Raw genomic sequence first — 27866 nt, forward strand, 5'->3', positions numbered from 1 at the left:
AATAAGAGTTCAATCTGTATCCCTGTTCTAAACTAATCAGTATTTCTCATGGCTTAGAAAAACAGGAAGGCAGATGATGTAGTTGTCTTTAGTAGGTTGTTTTAGAAGGTGGCCTGTTGGCTTTGGTCTTTATTCTTAAGGGTATCTTTGGATAGATTTCTCTCAGTCCACACCAGTGGTCCTATATACAATTACAGCACTATTTTTCAACATGAAAGTTAAACAGAAAGTCTATGATTCTATAAGGGGAAAGGCCTACTTAAAGTAGTACTCCATCAAAGAGTGACTACTATTTACATAATTCCTCTGCTAGACACACATTGTAAGCATTTGTTCAATAATTCCCTAAGCTCTTTCCTTGAAGCATGCCAAGTGCTAGATGCAGGATGATTTTTTTTTAATTTTTTTCTTTTTTAACGTTTACTTATTTTTGAGACAGAGAGAGACAGAGCATGAACAGGGGAGGGGCAGAGAGAGAGGGAGACACAGAATCTGAAACAGGCTCCAGGCTCTGAGCTGTCAGCACAGAGCCCGACGCGGGGCTCGAACTCACGGACCGTGAGATCATGACCTGAGCCGAAGTCGGACGCTTAAGCGACCAAGCCACCCAGGCGCCCCTGCAGGATGATTTTTAAAAGTACCACTGAATTCTTGGGGCGCCTGGGTGGCTAAGTTGGTTGAACATCGACTCCTGATTTCAGCTCAGGTAATGATCTCACCGTTCGTGAGCTCAAGCCCCACGTCTGGCTCCATGCTGTCAGCATGGAGCCTGCTTGGGATTCTCCTCCATCTCTGTCCTTCCCCTGTTCACTCTTTCCCTCAAAATAAACAAACTTAAAAAAAAGCTCTTTTATAAATAAAGAAATAAATAAATGTACCACTGAATTCTTAATATCTCAAATCTCCCAAAGATGTAAATATCCTCATTTCTACTTATATGCACGCTACACTACTGATACATTCCAGGTAATTTATGCATAGGTTCCATCAATTTATCATCTATACTGAGAAATGTTTTTTCTTTTCCATTTCTAATTATAACATAAGCTTCTTGAGAAAAGGAAATGCTTAAGCAAAACTTTATGAACTTCACACCTCTTGTAAAGTGCCATAAGGGGCAGGGAGGGGGAGGGACTCCTTGTATCTGTGTTTTACTGTGTATAAAATATGCATGCACTGTATCATTTCCTCAGTGGCCTTGTGGGTTAGGCAGGGGAAATGATAGGATAAAGGCCCGTGTCTCAAGGTGGGTGGGTAACACAAGCAAAGTCCAGTGCGCTTTTCACAACATTATGCAGCTGTGTACCTCGTTAGTGGTCCTTAAACACAGACCTCATGTGAACTCCAAAAGACTGTTCAAGGTATTTTATTATATAACAGTTTTATAATGGTCTATAGGCTGGTGTTCAACAGTCTTCATTCTGTCAATTTACTTAAATTAACACCATAATTTTTATACGTTTACTCTAAATTTTAGAAAAGTTTGCTTCTCTAGGTGTAAGAGATAAGCAAATAAATATACTATGATAAAATTTCAAGAATATGATTTTTCCACATGGCTGGGAAAATCTATAGCATTTATTACTCAAAGCATTTTTCTAAGATAGTTTATAATCTTAACCCAGTAACATAGGCAATTCAAGGAATTAAATATAAAGGGCGTGTTTACTTAGAACTAAACTTGAACTAGATGTACCTTATTCTAAATTGAGGACAGAATAGGTCAAATCATAAAGCATAATCTTATTAGAAGCAATGGCTAAGGAAACAAGTCAAGATAGGAGTTTTACTGTTGTGGGACTTTCTTAATATCAAAAACAGCAGACTGAAAATAAACGGAACTAAAAACCAAAGGAACTAAGCATTAGCAACTGAACTAAATCCATTTCCTTGCTTTCCAAAAGAGTTTTAACAGCTTTTAAAACTTAAGTAGACTGTCAACATAGCCTAAGTTTATGTCACATTGATAATAAAATGCAAATGTTTTTACACTTTAACATCTCTGAAATTGAGGGGGGCGGGGTGCCTGGGTGGCTCAGTCTGTTAAACATCTGACTCTTGGTTTTGGCTCAGGTCATCATGTCACGATTCATTAGTTCGAGCCCCATATTGGGCTCTGTGCTGACAGTGTGAAGCCTGCTTGGGATTCTCTCACTCCCTCTCTCTCTGCCCCTCCCACATGCGCTCACTCTCTCTCAAAATAAATAAACTTAAAAAAAAAAAAAGTCTTTAACATCTCTGAAATTGGGATGCATCATACAATCTATGGGATGTTACAGTTTAACTGGCAGCATTTCTTCCTTCTAGGTGGTACATAAAACGATGGTGGATCTTACAACTGATGACATTTTAGATTTGATGAAATATTGACCATATCATGCCATGATTTTACTATACAGATCACTCAATCCATTTTATTTTTAGTTTCTTATTTATTTTAAGTAGGCCCCATGCCCAATGTAGGGCTTGAACTCACCACCCTGAGATCGAGAGTCACACGCTTCACTGACTAAGCCAGCCAGGTGCCCCCACTTAATCCATTTTAAATGGAAGGTAGTGAGACATATTCACTCACACCACACTTAATGAATTTCACTGAGTGGCTAATTATTACGTGGGAGAGTGACAATGAGGTACTTGGGGAAAATGAAAGGGTTTTGAAGAAGACAAATCTGGAGCCGATTTTGGCTGTCACATTATCATGTAAACATAGAGAAGGGTCTTAGCCTCTCTGAGCTTCAGTTTTCTCACCTATAAAATGTGCACGTCTATCCTGCAGAGTTATGCGAATGAATGACCATATCCAAAGTGGCTCGTAATTAGTAGATACTCAAGTATCCATTCCATCTTTTCTTGACATATACCTATATGGTTTAACTCAATACACTATAGAGAAGATTCACTGTAATTCTGAATAAGTTATGATTTGGGACCCTTGATGAACCAGGCTATAGTGTGTACATTAAAAAAAAGAAATGAAAAAGATGGCAGGTAAGGCAAAAAATAAAATCACTCTTCTTACCTGGAATTTCTTGTGTTCTCTGGACAGTTTTCTTTGAGACTGTTTGGCTTAAAATAGTTTGTGAAGATGGTTCATCCTCTAAAGAACAGAAATGACAACTGTCAAAATTCAGAATATATGATCTGGTACAGATTATGTACCTTAACGGTAATATAAAAGCAAAAATGCACATAATTCGTTTCTTTAGCAAAGTGTAATTAAGCCTACCAAAACTTAGGAATTTGGGTCTAACTACTCTTTTTTTTTTTTAATTTTTTTTTCAACGTTTATTTATTTTTGGGACAGAGAGAGACAGAGCATGAACAGGGGAGGAGCAGAGAGAGAGGGAGACACAGAATCGGAAACAGGCTCCAGGCTCTGAGCCATCAGCCCAGAGCCTGACGCGGGGCTCGAACTCACGGACCGCGAGATCGTGACCTGGCTGAAGTCGGACGCTTAACCGACTGCGCCACCCAGGCGCCCCGTGGGTCTAACTACTCTTGAGGCAATATAAAAACAAATTATTTACCTTTGATGCTTTACTATAAAAGTCTACTACTTTAGAAATTTAAAAGATGGGCTACAGTTTCAGAAATGACATGGGAGAAAGCAGAGGAGTGAAAAATGTTTAGACCCTTATAGATTTTTTTTTACTAAAATAGAGGTAAATCCTTCACGTGTTAAAAAAGCTGATAACACTGCACCAGGTTCTGTGGCAGAGTCCACATAATGTAACATTTATTGCCTACTTGTGCAAAGCATTCCTCAGATACTGAAGGAGGTACAACCTAACTTCAATGATGGGATCTTTGTCTTCAGGTTTCTAACCTTAAAAGAAACACACACTAACCTATATATGAGCTAAACTGTCTTGAGTACCTACACCCAGTAGTAACTTACACCTCTTTAACATAAAGTTTTGCACATCAACGCATCTTCAAACGTGTCAGCACTTCAGGTGTCAATAGGTATGTGCTGCCTCTGACTGCTCTGAGCTGAAAATCCACCTCCTTTTCCTGGCCATCAATGGTTTACCGCTAATTATGTAATCCCATTGTGATTCAAACCCTCGGATTTTTACCTCATAGGTGCCTTACGTGGGGCTAAAACAAAACTTCACCTGTGACTCAGGATTAGAAGGGGAAGAGGGAGGTGGGTGGGAGAGGATGGCTTAAGGGAGTTGATTCACCTGTGACTTACCTAAAACCATACGCTCACTTTGTCAACATCCTTTTGGCCCATTTAGATAAAAACTAAGAATCCTGTTTCGTCAAGCTACTTAACCAATGAGGTTACACTGAGGAACCTCAAGTGGCGATTTTGCAGAGACCACCACACGTGAGACAGAGCGATCAGCTCAAAGTTCAGGATAATTGACTTAGCCCACCTTGGTGTAAGTAGCTGGGAGGGGTCTCAATCAATTCATCAACTACTCTATCCCTTGAAACGCCCACTCCCCAAATTTCCCTTCCCTCTCCCCTGACCTGGGTAGCGTTGGAAAAAGACTGGAAGGTTACATTAGAACCATAACTCTCAGCTAGGGACTTCTGGCTTTTCAGAGTTAAAGGAGGAAATGGAAGTGGCTTTGGTAGCAACATCCGCAGGACAGAGGAAACTGAAGTGAAACGGAGTCCCAAGTGTTTTGATGTCGCGCCTGCCACCTAACTCGTCCACCGTCTGTGACGGCCTGCAGATAAAGGCAATTCGGGACGCCCCTGCTCCACGCACAGGGATGCGCAGAGCTCCCGGATCAGGTCGCTCAGCACGACTGCCTACCCAACCCTCAGCCGCCTGCACCTCTTGCCCGCCTGCGGTCGGGCGGACCCCGCGTGGGGGCGCCCGTCTATCCGCGCCGCGGAGCCACTGGAGCCCCGGCGGGGATGAGCTGGGCGGGAGCTTACGCCCGCCCGACACGCGCACACACCGCTCGCGCCCGCGCGCCTGCGCTCGCTCCCCGGCTCGCGGCGGAGACTGTTACCTCCGTCGGTCTCACCTTCAGAGGAATGAGAGTCCCGTAACCCTCTCCTGGTCGTAACCGGAGACGGCTCTAGCAGAGGCTGCTGTGACTGCTGCTGCTGTAGACGGGTAGTCCTTCGCGTCTTCATCTCCTCGGCTTCCTGGAGTCGCGGCTGCCTCCTCTGCCGAGAACGAAGGTAGTAGGCGCTTTCTCTCACTTCCTCTTTCTCAGAATCAGGCCGGAACTCTTCTAGCGGGACTCGTCTTCCCGCCGGGGACTTTTCCTTGGCTACCCGGGGCTCGAAGTCGCCGTACACTTCTGGCGGCTCTTCCGAGAACCTCACTTCCCGCCGGCCGAGGCGCGACGGCGAAGAAATTCCGTACGCAGGCGCGTCACTGCCGCCGCCATTTTGAGGGGCGAGCCGGCGCCTACCCTCCCGCAAGGGGGGCCGGGGTGTGACGTATAGCCCCCATCCTTCCCTCCCCGGCTCCGCCCGCCTCCCGTCGCCCGCCATAGTTGTTGACGTAGCTTGAGTCGATCGCGAAGGTGGATTTGGGGTCCCTAGATTCTCCTGCCGTGGGTGGCGACGACTTTTCGGGGGTGTCGGGCGGTGCTCGCGGCGGTCAGGGAGGCAGTTGAGAGTCGCCGGGGCCTCCGCCTGCGTCGTCGCTGCTGTGCTGCAAACCCGCCTCTGGGCCCATGGTGTGTCCTGAGGGCTGTGGGAGAGGCAGTGCCTATGCTGGGTCAGCTGCTGCGGGTCACTCCCGCCTCCTGGCTGAAGGCACCAAAGAGGAGGAGAAGAGGGAGGACGACGTCGCTGTCCTTGGCCTTGGGGGAAGGTGGGAGGGGACGACGGAGAAGGGACAACTGGCTGGGCAAATTGCCTTTCCTGAGCCCAGCTGCTCGTGGCAACTGTTGCCCGCACGCAGGAGACGCCGGTCCTGGCCCCCTGTTCCGAGTTTCTGGGGGAAGGCCGAGCGAAAGTCGGGGGTGGGGGAGAAGTTTCGGTCCTCGCCCCCAGGCTGTTGCGCAGTTTTCCTGGAACCTTTTTGATCGACGGCTACCTTAGCCATGCCTTTCCAAACTTATTACTGGAGTGATGATATAAAGATCCTTTTGCAAGGGCTATCTGTTCTTGGAAGTTTCTTAGTTTTTAAGCCCCTTGTGAAGGCAGCCAGTTTTACATTTTAAGTCACCTGTTGAGAGTGCAAAGTCGTATCTGCAGGTATACGCTCGGGTAGATTTCCATTTGCAGAATGTATGCAGCCTTATTCCTGGCTTTCGTGTTAAAGCTGTGTTCCAGCAGCACTGTTCGGAAACCTTATTAGTGCTGTGTTATGGACGTTGAGCGATGAACAAATAACTTTGATTAAATAAGAACGCTGTAATTTTAACTTATGGCCCATTCTTATTTTGATTCTGGGCATGACTTGATCTACTGACTTTGATTTAGGGTTTCTTGAGTTTAGTTTATTGAATAAGAAAGCATGATAAAAGCTGTTTGTTTCAACTCTTCATATTTACAGATGTGGATAACCTGCAGTAACTAGCCAAATTTAGACATATAGAAAGTCAATAATTGAGAGAAAAGATTGTTCCCTCAAACATATACACTTGTCTTGGAAGACTTTCTAGAACTTATTTTAGTGAGTAGGTTTAAGAAATTGTAATTTTGGAAACCAATTACTGAGTCATTCTGAATTTTGGAAGATGTTTATTTCAAGTATTTTAAATCACCTTGGAATGTTTTTCAGTGACTCGTTTGCTTAAACTGGGTACAAATTTCAATTTAATGAAAGCCTCAGGTGTATTATATTTTCACTAATTGTCCATACATTTGGCTAGATAGTTACATGCTTTAGAGAGTCACCTAGGTTTTAGACTGTTAGGATCAGTAGTTTAGTTCTGTTTACAATATACAATATAGCCAAAGAAGCGGGAGGAACAGTATCAAAGGAGATGCTGCTTTTTTTTTTTTTTTTAACTTTTTAAGGGAAAATTAAAACTCTAGTATTCTCCTTTGTCCGCTTGGGATAAATGGTATTGTATGTGGAAAATTTGTGAGTCTTAATTCTTTTCCGATAAAATGCTGAAAAGTACTGATACTTGGTAATACCTGGCTTTTAGTCACGATTTAAGTAACCCTTTCTCTGTAAGGTGCCTACTATAGTGCTCATTAACATATAATTGTAAAAATTCTTTCATGTAATTTTTAAAGGATATAAAACTTTAATAGTGTTAATATACAAAGTTCATATTATGAACATCAGTGCATATTAAGTACGTCTTTAAAACATTTACCAGTATAGTCTCTACATAGACACTTTGGATACAAACTTTAAAACTTAGGTTTGGGGACATATTTAAAAAAGGACAAGAGGTTCTACATGTTGCTGAATAATCAGAGAAGATGAGAGGTTCTACCTGTTGAATAATCAGTATGGTGGTGTTTTGAAATTTTAAAAAGCTTGTAAAAGCTTAGGAAAGAAACTAATGGCTTTCACTTTCCAAAGAAACAAATCATGAGAACATTAAGTAAAGTCAGAGGCATGGTAGCTTTAACATTAACACATATATTTGCTTCGGGTTTTCCCTCTTTGGTCTAGATAATAATCCATAATCCTCGCCCTGGCATAGGCTAGGATTGTCTCCCACTCCTAGCAATCTTACACATACCAACTTTCATCACTAACTGTGAAGTGAGGCTAAACTCTTACGAAACCAGATACTCTGCTGTAGGTGTTTTCCAAACTGTAAGAGTGGCCCCAAAAGACTTGACGTTAGAGGCAGTAGATTCATAGCCAGTAGTGGAAGGGGTTTGCTGGGTCACCATTACCAAGAGGGGGCATGAGCTCTGGTTGTTAAACAATTACTTTGGGAACGTGAGAGATGTGGAGGAATTCAGTGGCTCGAAAGAGAAGACAGGTTAGAGAAGAAATGATTATAACAAAGAATACACTCATTTAATTCATATATTTATCGAACTATTCTGTACCAACGTAGATGTTTGATAAATATATGAAAAATTAATGAGTGTATTCTTTAGCCTTAGGGTATTTGCCATATATGAGGGAAGATCTCTATTAAAAATTATAATTCAGATTAAATGGCATCAATTTGTATACCTAGCTGTTATGCCTGAGTCTAGAAATCTAGTGTTGTTGACGCTGGATTTCTAAAACAGCTCTTTTCTTTATTTTTTTAAGTTTATGGATTTATTTTGAGAGAGAGAAAGTGTGAGTTGGGAAGAGGCAGAGAGGAAGAGAGCTATAATTCCAAGCAGGCTCTGCGCTGGCAGCTTGGAGCCCAATGCAGGCTCGAACCCATGAACCGTGAGATCATGACCTGAACCCAATTGGACGCTTAAGTGACTGAGCTACCCGAGCACCCTTAAAGCAGCTATTTTAAAGGACACACAGTTTATTTTAAAATAATGTAATTTTTGTATATGAAGTTTCTTTTTGTTTTTAGGGTAAGCAGAAATCTAGTTACTTAGAAAGCATTTATCAATTCATTGTGCATCATCACCTATCTGGTCAGATAGGAAAATAACTCTATTATCTTAGCAGAAAGGCAACACTGTTCCTTTTTTTTTTTTTTTTAAACATTTTATTTATTTTTGAAGAGAGACCGAGTATGAGCAGGGGAGGGGCAGAGAGAGAGGGAGACACAGAATCTGAAGCAGGCTCCAGGCTCTGAGTTGTCAACACAGAGCCCGACGAGGGGCTTGAACCCATGAACTGTGAGATCATGACCTGAGCCGAAGTCAGACACTTAACCTACTGAGCCACCCAGGGGCCCCAACACTGTTCTTTTCTAATAAGGAAAAAATTAAAATATTAAAGCAAGTTCAAGAAATAGTAGCCAACTCCATTTATTTCCCATTCTCACAAGTAAATGGAAAGTATTTTAGACAGTTACTGCAAATGAAAATGTCTAGCTGGAAGTGTTATACTGAAATTAAGTGAAGTTAAATTCAATGAAATGAGTGGGATATAGTAAATACTGTTCCACTTATTCTTTATTGATTTAGAAATTGCAGTCAATTATTAAACAGTATTTAGGAATCCTGTGACTTTTGCTGAAACAGAATGATTGAGAAATGAAGGCACCAAAAATCACCACCACATAAAGAATCATTAATCGAATAAATATTTATCTTCTGAAATGTACTACACAATCCCTCTTCTAGGTACTGGGGATATGGTAGTGAAAAAGTAGACCAAAGACAACCCTCCCTGCCTTGGAGTTTATATTCCACGGGGGTCAGATAAAAATCAAAGCAAAATAGTGTTTTGGTCAGAAGTGTTACAGGAAAAAAAAAAGAGGAAAGGGAAACTGAGCTTTAGGAGAGTAGGTTTCTTCTGTGTTGTTTTGAGTTAGTGTACGTCAGGTACAGGAGTTTTATTTAGACTTATTTGCCCCTAACCAATCGTGTGTTCTTCGCTAAATTCTTTGCCGTCTCTCAATCTGCACATTTATGGGATTGACCAAAATAATAGCTATTTTTCATCATTTATTACTATAACTTAGCAGGTACCGTTAGGTACATTAGCATGTTTACAAATGAGGTTTGTAAGTAGCCTTGTCCCCGTTTGACAGGAGCAGACTGAGGGTTAGATTAAGCAACTCGTTTGAGGACACTCGCCTTGTAAAGGTAGCGGCCAAGTTCCAAGCCACGTCTAACTGGTACTGGGCATTATTGGGTAGTGCCCTCACAGTACTGGTTCCACGGGTTGTTCCCCGGTGTTTTGCAGAGATGCGCGGTTTCCTGTAGGATTGCAGGGATATGGTCCCAGGCGGCTCTGTGGTGCGCATTCGCCACGCCTCTCACCCTGGCATTGGCCAGCGGGTGGGGAGTGGAGAGAGGGGCGTGCGGGCTGGGGAGGAGGAGGGGCGGGCCGACTACCAGTCCCAGCATTCCGTGCGTCCCTCCCCACGAAGGTCTTCGTCACGTGGACTGGGACCGGGACGACGTTCTGATCCTCCGCGTCCGAGGTGGGGTGCAGCCCGGCGTTGTGGGGCAAAAAGAACACCGAAGGGCTCTCCAGACGTTGACAGTCGACGATTTAAGACCCTGCTAGAATTTGTAAGTAAGTAAAATGTATATACAACTTTTACATGTGTTAATATTTGATCTGAAAGCTTTTTTAGAAAGATTTTTCCAAAGCGATCCCTCCCCGCCCCCACCTCCCTACAGCAAAAACCTTAAACGGGGGAGGTGGGGGGCATATATATTTTTTTTTTTTTGATAGTAAAAGAAGAGAAGCAGAGTCTTGTAAACGTTAAACAGATTAAGGTGGGAATAAATGTTTGGGTTGGACTTTGAGACGAGAAGCAGAATTTCTATAAGGCTCAAAATGTAAACGGGATATCTGACTACCGCTGTGGGTGGTGATTACTCCCTTCACCTGCGTGCTTATTAGCAGGATCTCATCCTACGTCATCTCAATCCTTATAAAGTAGTGCCACCTCCGCGCCCCACCTTTTTTAGCCTTAATGGTGCTAAAAAGGGCCAAGGTTGAAGTTTAGTTAGACGCTACAATTACTCATTTGTTTATGTATTATGTACGTATTCTCAGTTGTATTTCATACCTCTTGAGAAAGTTTACTCTTTTCTTTCTTCAAGAAAGTGTATAGTACTCCCTAAAAAAGTGGGGCAGGGAGTGAGAGGAAAAAGAAGAAAGTGTGTAGTATTCTCTACTTTATCAGTAGTGCTTGTTAGACTTTATACACGGTTACAGGAATGAGTTATCTTAATCAGATTCTATATACCACTTTTAGTTTTACCGGTTTTTAGACTTTAAAACATTTTATTTTAGATCTGTATGAGAAATCTTTGTCTTTTTTTTTTTTTTTTTTTTTTTTTTAAGAATTAGGGCCATGGAATCTATCCATATTTACCAGTTTTATTTTTTAAGCACATGATTAGCATATAAATGGTCAGTGGAAAATCATTTAATGAGAAAAGGAATTTCATGATAGAAGAACTAAAAATCTCAGGAGTCTGTATGGATGAGAATGGCTTGAAAATCTGACGTTTGCTATGGAAACTTTTAAGTGAGCACCTCTTCTCAGTAATGTTTATTATGCTGAAGGCAGAGTCCACAACTTGATTACCAGTTTTGTTGCTGGTTTATCACATAACCATGAATGACTCATTTAAGCTCTATTTCATTTGTTTTTCTTACTAGCATAGAGATAATACAAGCCTGAGAGCTCCTATAACTCATGAATAGAGTAACTTATGAACTTAGTTAATAATATTTGAGGATTATTGAGTATTTTAATAAGGTGTTGTGTCTTGTATATAATTTGTTTTTGCCTAAGAAGTTATTTTAAACTATACCATGGAAATCTACGTTTCTCTGAAATGCCTCTTGAATTTCCTAAGGGGAAGTTGGCTCAGAGACTCCCTATCTGCTTCTGCTGTTACTCATTTCGCATTTAGAATTTTAATTGTGTTACAATTTAATTAGTATTCTACATTTTATGACTACTATTGTGTCCCACAAGAGATAATTCCATAGAGTGACTATACTTTATCACAAGTTTTGTACAGCAAATCAAGCATTTTGTGAATAAAGAACAGTGTCCCCAACATTGGTTATAAGTATAGAATTTGGAGTGAGAGCTGTGTTTGAATTCCTGTTCTGTCACTGTGTGACTTGGGCAGGTTACTGTATTGCTCTGATCGCCTTTCCTTGTCTGCAAAGTTCGAGATTCATAGGGTTATTTGGAGTATTAAATGGGATAGTTTAAGGACCCAGCAGATGGGAAATTGGGCTGTTTTCCTCTTTACTAACACCATGATTTTGGTAATCAAAATAGGAAGAAAATCCACCTATAATTATAATACTTCAAAAGATTAAATTGTGGGGCGCCTGGGTGGTTCAGTGGGTTAAGCATCTGTCCGGCTCAGGTCATGATCCCTGGTTCATGAGTTCAAGTCCCTCATGGGTCTCTGTTGACAGCTCAGAGCCTGGAGCCTGCTTCATATTCTGTGTCTCGCTCTTTCTCTGCCTCTCCCCTGCTCACGGTCTGTCTCTCGAAAATGAATAAACATTAAAAAATTTTTTCAAAAGATCACACACACACACACACACCCTCTCGTTTAGCCCTTGATCGTGGGCATGTGTAATGTGAATGTAATAACCTTTTTTGCAGAAAGTCAAATTTAAAAGATTGGTTAACTTCTGAGAGTTTTGTTTTAGTTCTGTAAATAAAGCTGTCTGGGTCTGCCTTTATTCTGATCTAGTGAAGAAACAGCATAATTTTCTTTTAACACGGTTTCCATTTGCTCTCATTTCAAAAAATACAATCTCTAGGCATCTGGATGGCTCAGTTGATTAGGTGTCCAACTTCAGCTCAGGTCACGATCTCCTGATCCGTGAATTCCAACCCCACACCGGCTTCTGTGATACCTCAGAGCCTGGAGCCTGCTACTTTGGATTCTGTGTCTCCTTCTCTTCCCCTGCCCTGCTCACTTGTGCTGTGTGTGTGTGTGTGTGTGTGTGTGTGTGTGTGTGTGTGTGTGTGTGTGTCTCTCTCAAAAATAAATATTAAAATTATTAATAAAAGCCTCTAGTGACACTTTTATTTCATAGTTTTTGAGGGCTTCTTGTGTGCCCTCATTATGGCAAATGCTGCTCGTTAACTCTTACAGTCAGTGCCTCTTTCTTCTAGGTAGTGTTACTCCTTTTTGTGGTTAAGAAAACGAAGGCATAGAGAAGAGTTCAAGCCAGGTACCGGAGCAGTCGGTCAGGCCTAGGCAGTCTTAGTTCAGAGGAGAGTGCTGCAAGGGGTTTATTTTTGCAGCTGCAGTGTGTGGAATTTAGGTCCTTTATGTAGACAGGAATTGATCCTGGAGGCTGACCTACAATTTCTCTGTATATAAAAGTAACAGTATTTGTAACTACTGTGACCACATTAAAAACAGTTTTTATAGGAAAATGATGAAGAATAGGGAAGTGTTGAGTGCCTGAACAGAAGAGGCATTCACCTATAGTTTTATTAATTGTATCAATGAAAGTATGATTTATATACAAGATGAATTATTAAGAGTAAACTTTTTTTATTAGAGATAAACATAGGGTTTATAGTGCCGGAAAACTATTCTTTAAAGCGGTGTTTCTCAGACTTTGTGGTGAAACATTAGAATGATCTGGTGAACCTCTTAAAACACAAACTCCTGCACCAGCCTCTCAGAGATTCTGGTTTAAGTAGGTCTGGGGTGGGGCCCAAAAATGTGCATTTCTAACATGCTCCAACATGACACTGATGATTTCCAGTCAATAAGTTTAGTAAGGAAACAAATACTAGTGGTGGCTGTCCAAATTGTTGGCTTGAAGTGAAACTGGTTTTTGAACACTATCTTTTGATAAAAAGAACTAAGATTTTTGGAGACATAGTTGACTCCAGGGCTGGGACAGGGAGCCTGGAACATCTTGTAGTGCTTGAAATTCAGGAAATGATCAAAAAAAATTGAGGGTCCTGGTTGAAGGCACACAGGAGCCAACTTGAAGGAGCTCCTAATGGCCAAAGTTGGAGCAACAAAATGAATGCAAAAACATTATATAAACCCAAGTTGAGGATCATCAGACAGAATAAGTGACCATTACTTTTCAAAAAAGTGTCAAGGTCACAAAGACTAAAAGGTCACAAAAGACAAGAAACTATAAATTACAGATTGAGGAACTGTCTCAGTTTGGAGACGCAGGAGAACTAACAATTAAATGCAATATGAGATCCCAGGTTGTACCTGGAACAGAAAAACAACATTAATAGAGAAACTGGTGAAATTTGAACAGTCTGTAGTTTAGCTGATAAAAACCAATGATTCTTGGTTTTTATAATTGTACTTCAATTTTATGAGATGTTGACTTTGGGAGAAACTAGATAAAGGATGTAAGAGAACTCTGCGATATTTTTGCAACTTTTCTGTAAGTTTAAAATTAGTTCAGGGGGTGCTTAGCTGTCTGTCAGTTGGTAGAGTGTACAACTGTTGATCTTGGAGTTGTGAGTTTGAGCCCCACATTGGATATAGAGATTATTTAAAAATAAAATCTTAAAAAATATATATCATTAGGGTGGCTGGCTGGCTCAGTCATTAGAGCATGTGACTCTTGATCTTGGGGTTTTGAGTTCAGGCTCCATGTTGGGTGTAGAGATTACTTACACCTCTTTAAAATGTATTCAAAATAGGGGCGCCTGGGTGGCGCAGTCGGTTAAGCGTCCGACTTCAGCCAGGTCACGATCTCGCGGTCCGTGAGTTCGAGCCCCGCGTCGGGCTCTGGGCTGATGGCTCAGAGCCTGGAGCCTGTTTCTGATTCTGTGTCTCCCTCTCTCTCTGCCCCTCCCCCGTTCATGCTCTGTCTCTCTCTGTCCCAAAAATAAATAAAAACGTTAAAAAAAATAAAATATAAAATGTATTCAAAATAAAAAGTTTAATACAAATGTGTTGACTTAGCGTAGATAGTAAAGGTGATTAGCGGAGTTGAGCTAAAACTGGGAATCCATTAGTGTACCCAAATATTAGCAAACTCTTTGATCCTCTGTGCTTTGCTTACTGCCTGTACTTAGTCCACCCAAATCTGAACTACAAGTCAGGGGAGTTGGGAGGGACTAAGAAGGGTAAAAAGGATAAGAAGGAAAGGAAGTTTCTTTACTCAGAAAATATGTGTGATATTTGAACTGTTCCAGGCATTTAATCCTTATTTAAGAAACAGTTACCTAAGGAAGTAATTGGAGTACTTTTTTTTTCTTTCTTTAGTACTTTTTCAAATTCCCTTTCAAATATATGAAAGTACCAATTAATAGAAATACTGGGAAGTTGTGGGAAATTGTGAAAATAATACTAACATATTATGACAACAAATATGGTACAGAGGAGTGGGCAAGACTTAGAAAGCCTTAGAAATTTAGTTTGAAATACAGACAAATAGCTGGTATAAGTATAGAAATACCTAAGCTTGGCACTGTGTCTCACTATTGAATGACTCATATTAACCTTAAAGGTTTGACTGCTGGTGTTTGAAATTGAAACTGTAACAATTTGAAGGATGGCTTTTGGTCCATTAGGGCAAGGTCAGTTGAAATGTACCAATAAATGCCTAAAGCAGTTGTTCCCCTTTAAGGTATGCTAGCAATCCATACATACACCTGTTTTATCTGTCAGTTCCTGGGGTGAGAGGAGAACACTCTGCAGCTGTTTTCTAACTCAGGATCGAATTTTTTTTTTTGTTCGCCTGTGTGTTCTTCAAAAGAGGGAACAGTGTATGTGGTAAGTAGCACTGAAATTGTCATCCATAGGTCTTCTCTACTGATCTCAAGACTGCCAGATTGGAGCTAGTTCCTCACAAAACAATCTGAAGACTTCTTTAAGGAGCATTTATTTTCATAACAAATTTTTAACAGAATTAGTTTAGATTATGTGAACTTAAAAAGAAGTTCCTTTTTATGCCCATACTCCTTAATCTCCTGCCATCTACATTCTAAACTAGTTACAAAATATGAAACTCAAAAGATTTGAGTTTGTGTGTGAAATGTATCAGAGATACTGTCTTCTATAAAAAATAGACATTTTTGATTATTGGTTAGCCTTAGAATATAATATTCCATGGGAAAAAATATTCAAAATAGGAATTCAGGGTTTAAAGCATTTACATTTTTTTTTTTTTTTAATGTTTATTTTTGAGAGAGAGAGAGACATCCTGAGCATGAGTGGGGGAGGGGCAGAGAGCTAGGGAGACAGTCTTGAAGTAGGCTCTAGACTCTGAGCTGTCAGCACAGAACCCGACACAGGGCCCAAACCCACGAACCTTGAGATCATGCCCTGAGCCAAAGTCGGACACTTAACCGACTGGGCCACCCAGGTGCCCTTGTGTTTCTGTCTTTTGATTTTATGTATCATGTGGAGAGTTAGCTAAGGCTGTAGTCTGAGGGATATGTTTTCCTGGAGAAGTCACCCCAATCCTGACTCAGTCTGAGACTTAGATTATCATATGATAAAAAGAATGAGACAATTCTTACCTGTCAAAGGCAGATTTGAGCTTGCTTCCTAACATCTATTCAGGAAATAGTGAAGAATGAAATAGAATCAAAATATTTAATGAAGGTAATTAGTATGTATTAAGCTGCCATTATTAGTAGATATACATTTCAGTGGATTAAATAGAGTTGCATTTTCATTTTTCAGTTAAAGTGCTGTTTTCTAAATTTTCTTCTAACAAAGTTTCAGGAAGAATTATAAATTTACTTTAGTTCTTACCAAAAAACCTGATTTGTGTTTTTCATTGTATGACATTTATGCAGTGGAGAAACTCTTTAAACTTTGGCTTTTAAAACTGTTGTTGGTTAAAAGATTTGTTTGAAAACCTTGCTTTTTCTGTGGGCCTTCCAGAATTTCCTAGGAACTCTACATGCAATCTTTTTATATCTATCTGAAGGCATTTAGCCTTTACCCAAAGTATGGTTTCCTTTCTGGATTCCCTGGACACGTAAAAGTCCTGTAAGATTTTCTCTATGTATCCATAGTACGTGGCTTTGGGCCTAGTACATGGTTGTTTTCCTCAGGAACTTAAAAAATTACGTTTAATAATCAGAGTAATTAATGGTGGTTCTCAAGGTATTTTCAGTATTTCTACAAGCCTAATAGTAATCATATTTACTTTAAATCAACTACTTTTAACTTAAGCTAATAATGGAATTGAGGAAGGAAACAAATCCAGAATATCTAAATCTTTCCAACTTGATGATAGAGGAATTTTGACTATTTATCTGTGATTTAAAATACTGAAAATTTCTTAACCAGGGCCAGTAACACTATCTTCTTTCTTTGTTAGAAGTTCTGATTGGCAGATTGACATTGGCAGATATCTAATAAATTTTTTTAATGTTTATTTTATTTTTGAGAGAGAGAGAGAGAGAGTGTGAGCAGGCAAGGGGCAAAAAGAGAGGGAGACAGAATCCGAAGCAGGCTCCAGGCGCTGAGCTGTCACCACAGAACCCAACGTAGTGCTTGAACTCTGGAACTGTGAGACCATGACCTGAGCTGAAATCAGACACTTAACCGACTGAGCCACCCAGAAGCCCCAGATGTCTAATTAATAAAAATGAGAAAATGAAATTATTACAGGAATGCTGATTGTGTAGACATCCTTCCAAAATGAGATCTGAGGAAGGGTGTGCTAGGAATAAAAATTGCATTTGGTAGTAAAATGATTGGGAACCATTAACATGTAATGGTTTTGAACTACGTCAGATTCCTTTGGGAGTCTAAAAATACCTCTTTCTAGGAAAAAAACACATGTGTACATAAAACATTTTGTATGTAATTTCAGTGGATGCAGGACCCCCTAAACGTATCCTAGATCTTATTGTGTGAAAGTGGAAAATTGCTATAGGTGATTTTCTCCACCCCTACCTCAGTATATACACACTGTTGAAGAGCAGCAAACAGCTCATATATATGAAGAGGCTTCTTCAAGCTTAACTGTTCCTACTTCAAAAAGGCTGTGTCTTATAGTAGCTAGGAGTACAGGCTGTGGAACCAGTCTGCCTGGATTCAGATACTTATTTTTCTGCAGTGACCTGTGTGACCTTTGCAAGTTGCTCAACCTCTCTGTTTCCTTACCATAAAATTGATTATTCTAAGGATTACATGAGTTAATACAGGTAAAATGCTCAGAACAGACAATGGCACTCGGCGTTAGTTATTGTTAGTAAGCATTATTATCTTACAGAGGATTACTATTGAATACCTGGCCAAATGAGGCTCTCTGGGCTACAACTTACTTAGAAGAAGGGTTCCTTTTTCTAATTTAGTACAAAAGCACCATATGAAATAATGTCCCTGCAAAACGATGCATGTCTTAATGGGAGTATGCCTAGGTAAACTTTCTTTTCCATATCAGTATTAAGTAGGTCTCATTTCTGTGAAGAGAGAGTTGTTTACAATTTTATAAGAAAAACTAAGATCTGTATCCTTCTGTAAGGCTTTTTTTGGTCTTCAGTATATTAGCCACCCTCTGGGCAAAGTAACTGCTGCGCTCTTGTGGTCCACAATGAAATTTTGGTTCTGCCTATTAATCTCTTTTTCTAGCCCATTAGTATTTCCACTCTAATCTTTTTAAAAATTATAACATTGAATAGAGATTCTGTAAGCAATTAGGTTTTATGATACAGTGAACCTTGTGCCTCCAAAGAGTTAAAAAAATATTTGTGACAATATTTGAAGTGTTCTGTATACCCTTCCCAATCCCATCCCCTTTTCTCTCCCATCAAAAGTAACAATTCTCCTTGTGCTTGTTGTTTTCTTTTTAGCTTTATTGAATATTTATTCCTAAATAATATATTGAAACTTGATGTAAATGAAAATGTGTAAGTTTGTGGGGAGGGGGGGGTTCTACTACTTTCAGTTTTTTTAGGTTAATATTCTTGAGTTTCATCTGTGTGTATATGTACGTAATACAGGCATACTTTGGAGACTAGTGAAGATTTTTTACCTACCACTGCAGTAAAGCATATATCTCAATAATGTAAGTCAAATCAGATTTTTTGGTTCCAGTGCATATAAAAGTTATGTTTATACTGTAGTACGTTAATTATGCAATAGCATTATGTTTTCTTTAAGTGTACATACCTTTATTGCTAAAAAATGCTAACCATTATTTGAGCTTTTAGTGAGTCATAATCGTTTTGCTGGTGGAGGGTCTTACCTTTATTTTTTTAATATAATTGATTGTCAAATTGGCTTACATACAACACCTAGTGCTCATCCCAACAAGTGCCAGGAGGGTCTTAACTTGATGTTGATGGCTGCTGACTGATCGGGGTGGTGGTTACTAAAAGTTGGGATGGCTATGGCAATCCCAGTGAAGTTTGATGCATCCATTGATTCTTCCTTTCATGAATGATTTCTTGGTAGCATGTGATGCTGTTTGGTAGCATGTTACCCACACTAGAACTTCTTTTCAGCACTGTAGTGAATCCTCTTAAACTGGTTTATCAGCAAAGTTTATGTAATATTCTATATCTTTTGTTGTCATTTCAACAATCTTCGCAGGAGTAGATTGCATCTCAAGAAACCATCTCTATGGATTGCTTTGCTCATCCATAAGAAGCAACTCCTTCATCCATTAAAGTTTTATTATGAAATTACAGCAGTTCACTCACATCTTCAGGCTTTACTCCTAATTCTAGTTCTCTTGCTGTTTTCTACCACATCTACAGTTAACTTCCTCCACTGAAGTCTTGAACTTCTCAGTCATCTGTGAGGATTGGGACCCACTTCCAGAATCCTGTTAATGTTGATATTTTGGCCTCTTCTCATCAATCAGGAATGTTGTTAATAGCATCTAAAGTGGTGAATCATTTCCAGAAGGTTTTCATTTTACTTTGCCCAGATCCATCAGAGGAATCATTCTCTGTGGCAGCCATGGCCTTACAAAACATACTTTTGAAATAATAAGACTTGAAAAAAAAAATAATAAGACTTGAAAGTCTAAGTTACTCCTTGATTCATGGACTGCAGAATTGACATTGTGTTAGCAAGCATGAAAGTAACGTTAATCTCATTGTACATATTCCTCAGAGCTCTTGGGTGACCAGGTGCATCATTAATGACCAGTAATATTTTGAAAAAAGTCTCTTTGAGCAGTAGGTCTCAACAGCGGGCTTAAAATATTCAGTAAGCCATATTGTAAACAGATGTGCTGTCATCCAGACTTTGTTTCATTTATATAGGAAAGACAGAGTAGCTAGCATAATTCTTAAGGGCCCTAGGATTTTTGGAATGGGGGAAAAAGAAGCCTTTTGCTTCAACTTCAAGTTACCAGCTGCATTAGTCCCTAACAAGAGAGTCAGCCTGTCCTTTGAAGGTTTGAAGCCAGGCATTGATATTTCCTCTCTAGCTGTGCAAGTCACAGATGGCATCTTCTTCCAATAGAAGGCTGTTTTAATCTACATTGCAAACCTGTTGTTAGTGTGACCACCTTCATTAAGTAAGTTAGCTGGATCTTCAGGATCACTTACTGCAGCACCTACACCAGCACCCGGTGCTTCACGCTGCACTTTGATCTTGCGGAGACGGCCTCTTTCCTTAAACCTCTTGAGCCAACCTCTGCTAGCTTCAGACTTTCCTTGTGCAGCTTCCTCACCTCTCTCAGCCTGCATAGAATTAGACAGTGAGGATTTTGCTCTGGACTGGGCTTTGGCTGGAGGGAATGTTGTGGCTGGTTTGATCTTCTATCCAGACCCCTCAGACTGTCTCCGTATCAGCAGTCAGGCTGTTTTCACTTTCATAGCACTTGTGTGTTCACTAGAGCAGCATTTTTCATTTTCTTCCAGAACTTCCTTCACTTTCACAACTCTGCTGTTTGGTGCAAGAGGCCTGATTTTCAGCCTGTCTCAGCTTTCTACATGCCTTTCTCAGTGAGCTTACTCATTTCTAGCTTTTGATTTAAATGAGAGATGTGCAACTCTTCCTCTCACTTGAACATTTAGGGATCATTGTATGATTATTAATTGGCCTAATTTCAATATTGTTGTGTCTTAGGGAATAGGGAGGCCTGAGGAGAGGAAGAGAGATGGGGAAACAGCCAGTCAATGAAGCAGTCAGAACACACACAACATTTATTAAGTTCAGTGTCTTACATGGGTGTGGTTTCTGGCACCTCGAAACACTTACAGCGGTAACATAAAAGATCACTGATCATAGATCACTGTTACAAATATAATAATAATGAGAAAGTTTGAAATATTGTGAGGATTTCCAAAATGTGACACAGAGACATGAAGGGAGCAAATGCTGTTGGAAAAATGATAGTGATAGACTTGCTTGATGCAGGGTTGCTGCAAACCTTCAATTTTTAAGAAATGCAGTATGTGAGAAGCACAGAAAAGGAAAGTGCAATAAAACAAGATATACCTACCTCGATTTGTTTACCCATTTTACCGTTCATTGTCATTTTGGCTGTTTGGCTGTTACACGCAGTACTACCGTGAATATTTACATTCATGTTTTCAAATGCAGATGTGCAAATTTTCTGGGTTATATACCTAAGAGTGGAATTACAGAGTTCTAGGAAATGCACACCTTCAGCCTTATTAGATAATGCCAAATTAATTCCAAAAGTGGTTGTACTAATTTATGCTCCTATTGTTAGAGTGTAAGGATTCAAGTTATTTGTATTTACCATTTATGTTTATTGGGCACATAAACATGAGTACTTCTCTGACACATAGTACTTTGTACGTGGCTGTGCAGTTGTTCCATACAACCTTATTTACTTGGGTAAATAAAAAGCCAAAAAGCCCTATTCTCAGGGATTTTATGTTTCAGTACAGACAAATGGCTAAAATGTTTACTATATCAGAATGGAATCAACAAAGCAAGGAGAGGGGACGTTATCTCGTCTGCTCTTGGATCTATATGGGGATTCGAGACTCAGGGGATGAAGTACCACTCCGAGGCCCTGGGCTTTATATTTAGTGGTCAGCATAAACAGACATACAGGTATGATGAGCTTGGTTGGGCCTGATGCTTTCAAGCTGATAATGTCAGTGAAGCTGTGGGTGGGGGGTGGGAGTGGAGTTTGAGAATCTTGCCAGGAGCATTTCAGGAGGCCCTCTTCACCTATCAGTGGTAAGGCTTAGGAATGAGGGAAGAGGCTGGTGATAAGTAATCTTACTCTGAGCACTTAGTGCTTTGGGGTCCCTTTTTGACTCTTGGCCCATAGTGGTTTAGAGGATCAGAGGAGGGGCTGTCTTGTCTGAAACAGGAAAACTAGAGTTCTTAAAATCAGGAATACTTGGGTCTCTAGTGCTTTGTGGACTCTTGAAGTTGAGAAATGAAGGTTGGGGGAATGGTGGGTTTATTTTGAGTACTTGGAGCTTTAGGTCTGGCTCTTGACACTGCCGGTGGAGACATGGAGTCCTGGGGGAGGGGTGGTTTTACCGAGAGTGTGCAGTCCCCATTGTCAGACTTGTTGATTTTTGCCAGTCTGGTGGATGTGGAATACTGTCTTGTGCTTTCAATTGCATATTCCCGTTTCGTGCCAAAAATCCACAATTTCTTATCTTTTCAGTGTTAGACTTAGCCATATAACTCTACTAGTGACTTTTATGTTGAGCCCCATGATTGTGTGGCTTTATTCATTTGTTCCATGTACTAGACCTGCAAGGTTTCCCAATTCAATAACTGAAACTTACTCTGGTGCTCTTGTCAGTGGACCCTCAGGTGTTCAGTGTTGTCACCATAAAGGTTGTTAAGTCAGGATCCCTGCATCCCTTCTGTTGTTCACTTCGAATGAGGAGCTGAATTGGTAGCCCGCACCCATCCATTGTTACCTAACCTCAAAAAGTACATCAGTATATTTACTGACTTTCTCACCTCATCTGGGGCTCCCATCAGAATAGGAGCCCTGTATTGCAGCACTGTCAGAAACTCTTCAGTTTCCTTTTAAATTTGCCATTTTAAAATCTGAGTATCATAGCTACCGTTGATAGTCTGTAAGGAAGATGCTTCAGCCAAACCACAACTAAGGCTTTCACTCCTCTGCTTTTCAGGCCAAATCTTTATATAGTCTTAGCACTCACACCTTTCCCTGTGTCTCTTAGTGCTCTCACAGGATCAAGCCTCAGAACTCACAAAACACTGCAGAAAAACAAGGTATATGTTGTACTCTGGCACATAGTACTTTCTAGGTGGCTATGCAGTTGTTCCATACTTCCTAGTACCCGACCTTATTTATTTGTTGCATTCAGTGTCATGAAGGAGTATAAAAATGATGATAGTATCTATAAATTCCAACTTATTTTTTAAATATTTTCCAAGAATTGCTCAGGACTATTGCTCAAGACTATACCTGACTTGCCTTATTAAACATTATAATGCGCATAAACCTATAAAGATAGATGTGGGTAATAAAACCTGTCCCTCGTGGTTTCTTTTTCAGTCTTCAAAAGGATTGCCTCCAACTTCCTATAGTTAGCTTTTAACGATATTTCCTGATGATTTTGTAAGCATTTTCCTGGATGGATTGAAGTCTTTTGTAGAAAGGCTGTCACCATTGTTAATGTTATCCCACACATTACAGGAATATCATATATGTCACCCATTTCACAGAAGAGATACACGAGAAATCTCAAAGTTTTACCAGATTAAACATGATTATATACAGACTTTATTATTACTAAAATGCAAAAGGAGTTAGCAAAAAGAAATCTAGTCCTAAGAATACTAAGCTAATACAAATCTTAAATGAACCAAAACCCTTCCTAGTGCCCAAAATAAGCATAACTCCCAACAGATACATTGGTTTGAACCCATATAAAATTGTCATGGAGAAACCCACAAGACAATTCTCATCCACCTTGACTGGCTCAAATGATTTCCAAATGCATGTTTCTAATAATATTGTGAGCAACTCAAAGCCCATATGAGTCGTCTGAAGTTTTATCATTTACAGGTATGTGAAGCATTTCCAGACCCTCCAACCAACTCAACATCAGCTACTTCTCTGTGTCCTGATTAAGGTCCTCCCAAGAAAGACTTCATTGGATCCACGCTCAAGAGGACTCTACCAGGTTTTCCTGACCCCCCTCCATCACTGTAAAGTGCCAAGGCGTTAAGACTTGGGTACCTGTGTTACAACAACAAGTGCCAGCGCCCACAAAAGACCCATTGGACCTGTCAGCTCCTCTGTTTCACCAAGCAGACGTAATAATTTACCAGCAAAGCAGAGTAAGCCAAGTGCCTCTGCATGATACCGCCAGCTGATAACACACAAGGAGAAATAACTAATTTAGACTAGAGCCCCATCTTTTCTTGAGAAGCTGGATTTCAAGGAACTATTCTGAGATCTGTGCTGCTAATAAGCGACTGACAACATTATAGACGAAATCGGTCCCTGGGTTCAGAGACTGAGTTGCAATTGAGTGAAAAACAGACAACGAAATCTTGAAGAATTGCACGGAGGTGCAAGCCAAATTTAACTCTGGTTGTCAAGTATTTTCAGACTGAGAAATTGCTAAACCAGACCTGTAATAGGACTGGTTATTTGGGTATCTGTGTCATTGTTGCCTCTTACTGTTACATTGCTTTCTGTGTTGTTTTTCTAGGCCCAGATGTTCTCAGATAATTCACATTGCCCTGACTGTGGACAACAATGGTTCCCTAGTTTAGAACTAGGCCATTGGTTGTACCAGACTGAACTTGTTGAAAATGAATGTTACCAAGTATTCTTAGACCGTATTAACAGAGCTGATTATTGCCCTGAGTGTTACCCTGATAACCCTGCTAATAGAAGTCTTGTTCTTCCTTGGTCTTTCCCACTTGAGTGGGCTCCCCAAAATCTTACCAGATGGACCTTTGAAAAAGCTTGCCACCCATTTCTTCTGGGTCCTCCATTGGTTAGAAAAAGGATCCATGACTCTAGAGTAGCTGGTTTTAACCCTGCATTGCAGTTAATCTTGACCAGAACAGATAAAACCTTGAACAAAAAACTTGGCCAAAACAAATAACTTCTTAAACATTCAAAATCATGGAGACTCTAGAGTTTTGTACTCGTAGCCCAAGGAAGATGGAAAAAAGACTCCTTTCTAAATATGATATAGACCGTCACTACCTTGGGGACCTGCTTATTAAATTGTTGGATCTGCTCCCATGGTCTACACATATTTTGTTCAGCATGAATTTAGTCAGTATTCCAGCCAGACCGTTCATCTAGAACCAGTCTTATCCATGTTCCCTATGTTTTGAAATTTGCTTACCCCTCCTAGAAAGCTCCACAGCCTTATTGTGGACATATGACAGGGTAGTCCTGGAGGAGAGGCCCTATACTGTATGTACCATAATGATACTTCTCGTGATAACTTTTGTGGGAAAGCATCCCTAATAGCTGGATTATAGATTATTCCAGTAAAACAGCTAGATATTTTAATAAGAAACTACATTGTTCTAAATTCCATCTCTTATACATTAACCCGTGGTAACATTTACATAGGTTATACAAAAACGTGCAGAAATACCATTATCTATATTCACTTGGCTCTGCATAAGCAAAGACTATCCTGTCTTTGTGGTGACTGAACTTAGAATGTCTTCCCCTGGAAATGGAAAAGTACTTATACTATGATATGAGATAGATGATGAAAGGCGGTATCAAGCTTGACTCCATAGATACTATGAACAGTCTAGGGGAAGCATCTCTCTCAGAACTAAGAATGTTTTGCTGGACATTGACCGCATTCTGGTCTTCACTTGTTTATGAGAATCATGGAACCACAGTATAGGAGAAACATAGAAATATCTGTTGAAAACATCTCAGAGGCCACTGAACAATTGTAAAATCCCTCTTGAGATCCTAGATAATTCAGTGCTTGTGTAGCGGCTCAACAATGTTTGTAAGGTCCCAGGCTCTTTCTGTTCTTCCCCCCTGGGATCCTTATGGAAGCTTTTTGTCCTTATAGTTGTTTCCCCAGTGAGTACAGTGTGGCTGTTGCTGTTACAGACATTTCATTCCCAATCAAAGGCCGGAAGTAGGATGCAGAATGCTTTTTCCTTTCAAGTTTTTTTTATTTGGGGAAAAAAATATTTCTCCAAAGTCCCTTGCAGATTTTCATCTTAAATCTCATTAGAAGGTACTGGTTCACAAGAGAGCCTGAGAGGCCTGGCAAAGGGGAATGGGGTGAGCAATGCCTGGGTAAGATATATTGTGTCCCCTAATAAAATCAGGGCTCTTTTAGGAAGGGATAAGCGAGGAATGGCTATTGGTATGCAACAAATGCCTACCACATGTTGTGCAACCTGAAGTTGTTATTCTGTATAAAGGATGTACCCTGGAGATCTACCCTGTATCTGCCTTATGTCTATCAAAATGGAACTTCTCTCTTGTTACATTGCTGAATAAAGTGTGTGGACTGCTATATTGAGTGAAGACTAGTTAGTTTATCATTAACCCTTGGTTAATAATTCCCTTCACTATCCTAAAGCTCTTTCTAAAAAGTGAAGTTTTATTTAGAGGTATTGCTTTTGATCAATATTATTGTCGCCTAAATGTTTTCAAACACATACTGACAAACACTTTACATATGTGCAATTTTAAGTATCGGCAAAATGTTTTAACCAAAGATGGTTTTAACTAATGTCTCCTTTGAATAGTAGAAAAAAATGAAATGGGTATGTACTGTTGATTTTCAGACTAATACCTAGATGAGCTTGTGAAGATATGCACATTTCTTGATCTCACAGAAATTTTGATTCCTTAGGTTGCTCTTGGGGCCCAGGAATCTGCATTTATAAATAGTGCTGCAGGAGATTCTTATGCAGGTGCTGTATGGATACTTTGAGAATTACAGTGGCAGCACCTCTGTGGTGTTTAGTTATCTGGCTTTAAAAGGAAGGAAACTGAGTACTCACAATACTGCATGGTAGTGATAATTATTGTATTTTGCTAGTGACATTTAAAGAGGTTTCGTGTCAGACTAAAGGTTGCTGTTGATATTTCTGGTTATAAGTCAGTCACATTTTTCTCGAAGTACAAATATGTTCTAAAATTAATTCTCAAGACAAATGAGCTAGAGGGTTATCCAACATTTTAGATTATGTGAGCCGAATTAATCTACTTCCATACTGTGGCAGAGTTGATACTGCTACTTATATATAATGGTGGCCATTTTAAAAATGACTTTTATGAGTACTTCCTGTTATTTGATGGCAGACTTAGGAGTGGAAAGTTAAAAGAAACATGCTGGGGTAGCCTGGGAAAGAAATATCTACTGAAGAGGAGGGTATCTTGGGTTGTGGGTGACTGAGTTAAGATCTCTAAGTGATAGGAGAAGGAAGCCCAGGCAGGCAGGAAGGCATAAAAGAATTGCGTGGAATCCGGAGTATGTGGCAATCAGCATGCTACATATATCTGTAAGAGTGAGATGAGCCATATGCCCTTCCGTCTCTTCAGTCTTTGACAGCCCTTGATTCTCCATGGAATCTTAACACAACTTGAAAATTGCTTATTACAGAGGAAAAACAGTGGCCTTTGCAGCCAGTTGACCTGTGTTCATCTTCGAATTCTGGCACTGTTAAATGACTTTGGGGGCATTTTAACCTCTCTCTTCAGTTTCTGCATCTGTCAAATAGTGCAGTAATAACCTACCTCATAGTGTTCTGGGGTTGAATGTGATAATATATGCCAGTCATATGACACATAGTAAGTCTTTAAGACTAGAAAAAGTATAGGAGAACAGGTAGAACTCAGAAGTGTAGGGATAAGGATAGAGTCTTAATTTTAGAACTGGGATTAAATCCAATTGTTAGAGCTCAATCCTGAATTACCAAAAACTTCTCAAGTCCCTTCCAATAAAGGACTCCCTTGATCTTGGTACTGAGGTTGACGTTGTAGTTGAGTCCAGTGGTGTTAGTTATAAAGATTAAGAAGCCTACGGGGATGGATGCTCTCAAGGAAATCCTTGTCACATTTTTTAGGCCCATTTATAGTCATAATTGTGGTAGATGTAGTTGCTGTGTGATTTGTTCTATCACCTGAGACTTTCCACAACACTAAAATAAGCAGTTTGAGAAAATTTGAAGGATATGTGCAGAATCACCCAGGTCATATGTGCTAGAGTCACAATTCAGACCTAGATTCAGGGTACTTTGCAGTATGTTCACTACAAGTTTTTTTTTTTTTAGTGTCACAGTTAAAAGCTTGGGTCCCACCGTCAGATTGAGTTCAAATCCTGACTCTGCCTTTACTGGTTGTGTGTTCTTGGGTAAGGTTCTTAACCTCTCTGTATGTCCATTTCCTTGTCTGAAAAATAGTAATAAGACTATTAATCCATACATCATAAGACTGTTGTGAAGATTAAATGAATTAATACATGAAATGCTTTGGATGCTGCTCGGCA

The 27866-nt window shown here is 40.0% G+C and overlaps 3 protein-coding genes across 11 annotated transcripts in view; 2 read left to right on the top strand and 1 right to left on the bottom strand.

The window, feature by feature from the left end:
* TOR1AIP1 (torsin 1A interacting protein 1) overlaps positions 1-5690 on the bottom strand; it is a 43768-nt gene extending 38078 nt beyond the window's left edge. For 2 of the 4 annotated variants that reach the window (XM_019821791.3, XM_011290985.4), the window contains exons 1-2: positions 4995-5688; positions 3023-3100 (exon numbers count right to left, since the gene is read on the bottom strand). In XM_019821791.3, the coding sequence (XP_019677350.3) occupies positions 3023-3100; positions 4995-5472 (556 nt within the window). In that variant the 5' untranslated portion in view covers positions 5473-5688. Of the gene's footprint in view, positions 1-3022; positions 3101-4994 lie in introns of all 4 variants that reach the window. The other 2 variants (XM_019821789.3, XM_011290986.4) reach the window with 2 other exon arrangements.
* Positions 4153-25886, top strand: LOC102902503 (torsin-1A-interacting protein 2). Of its 5 annotated transcripts, none has more exons than XM_006942770.5 (2): positions 4153-4394; positions 23429-25886. In XM_006942770.5, exon 2 carries the CDS (start codon positions 24087-24089, stop codon positions 24480-24482), a length of 396 nt encoding a protein of 131 aa, XP_006942832.1. In that variant the 5' UTR covers positions 4153-4394; positions 23429-24086; the 3' UTR covers positions 24483-25886. The 5 variants fall into 5 exon arrangements, with proteins under 5 accessions (XP_006942832.1, XP_006942831.1, XP_006942830.1 ...); XM_006942769.5 differs by lacking the exon at positions 4153-4394 and adding an exon at positions 5016-5154; XM_006942768.5 differs by lacking the exon at positions 4153-4394 and adding an exon at positions 9914-10051.
* Positions 9918-27866, top strand: part of LOC101096439 (torsin-1A-interacting protein 2) — a 31777-nt gene continuing 13828 nt past the window's right edge. The window contains exon 1 of one of the 2 annotated variants that reach the window (XM_045049092.1): positions 9918-10047. The gene's annotated coding sequence lies outside the window, so the exon portion shown is untranslated. Of the gene's footprint in view, positions 10052-27866 lie in introns of both variants that reach the window. The other variant, XM_019821794.2, reaches the window with a different exon arrangement.

This window comes from Felis catus, chromosome F1 (genome assembly GCF_018350175.1).
Source record: "Felis catus isolate Fca126 chromosome F1, F.catus_Fca126_mat1.0, whole genome shotgun sequence".
NCBI classification, from domain to species: Eukaryota; Metazoa; Chordata; class Mammalia; order Carnivora; family Felidae; genus Felis; species Felis catus.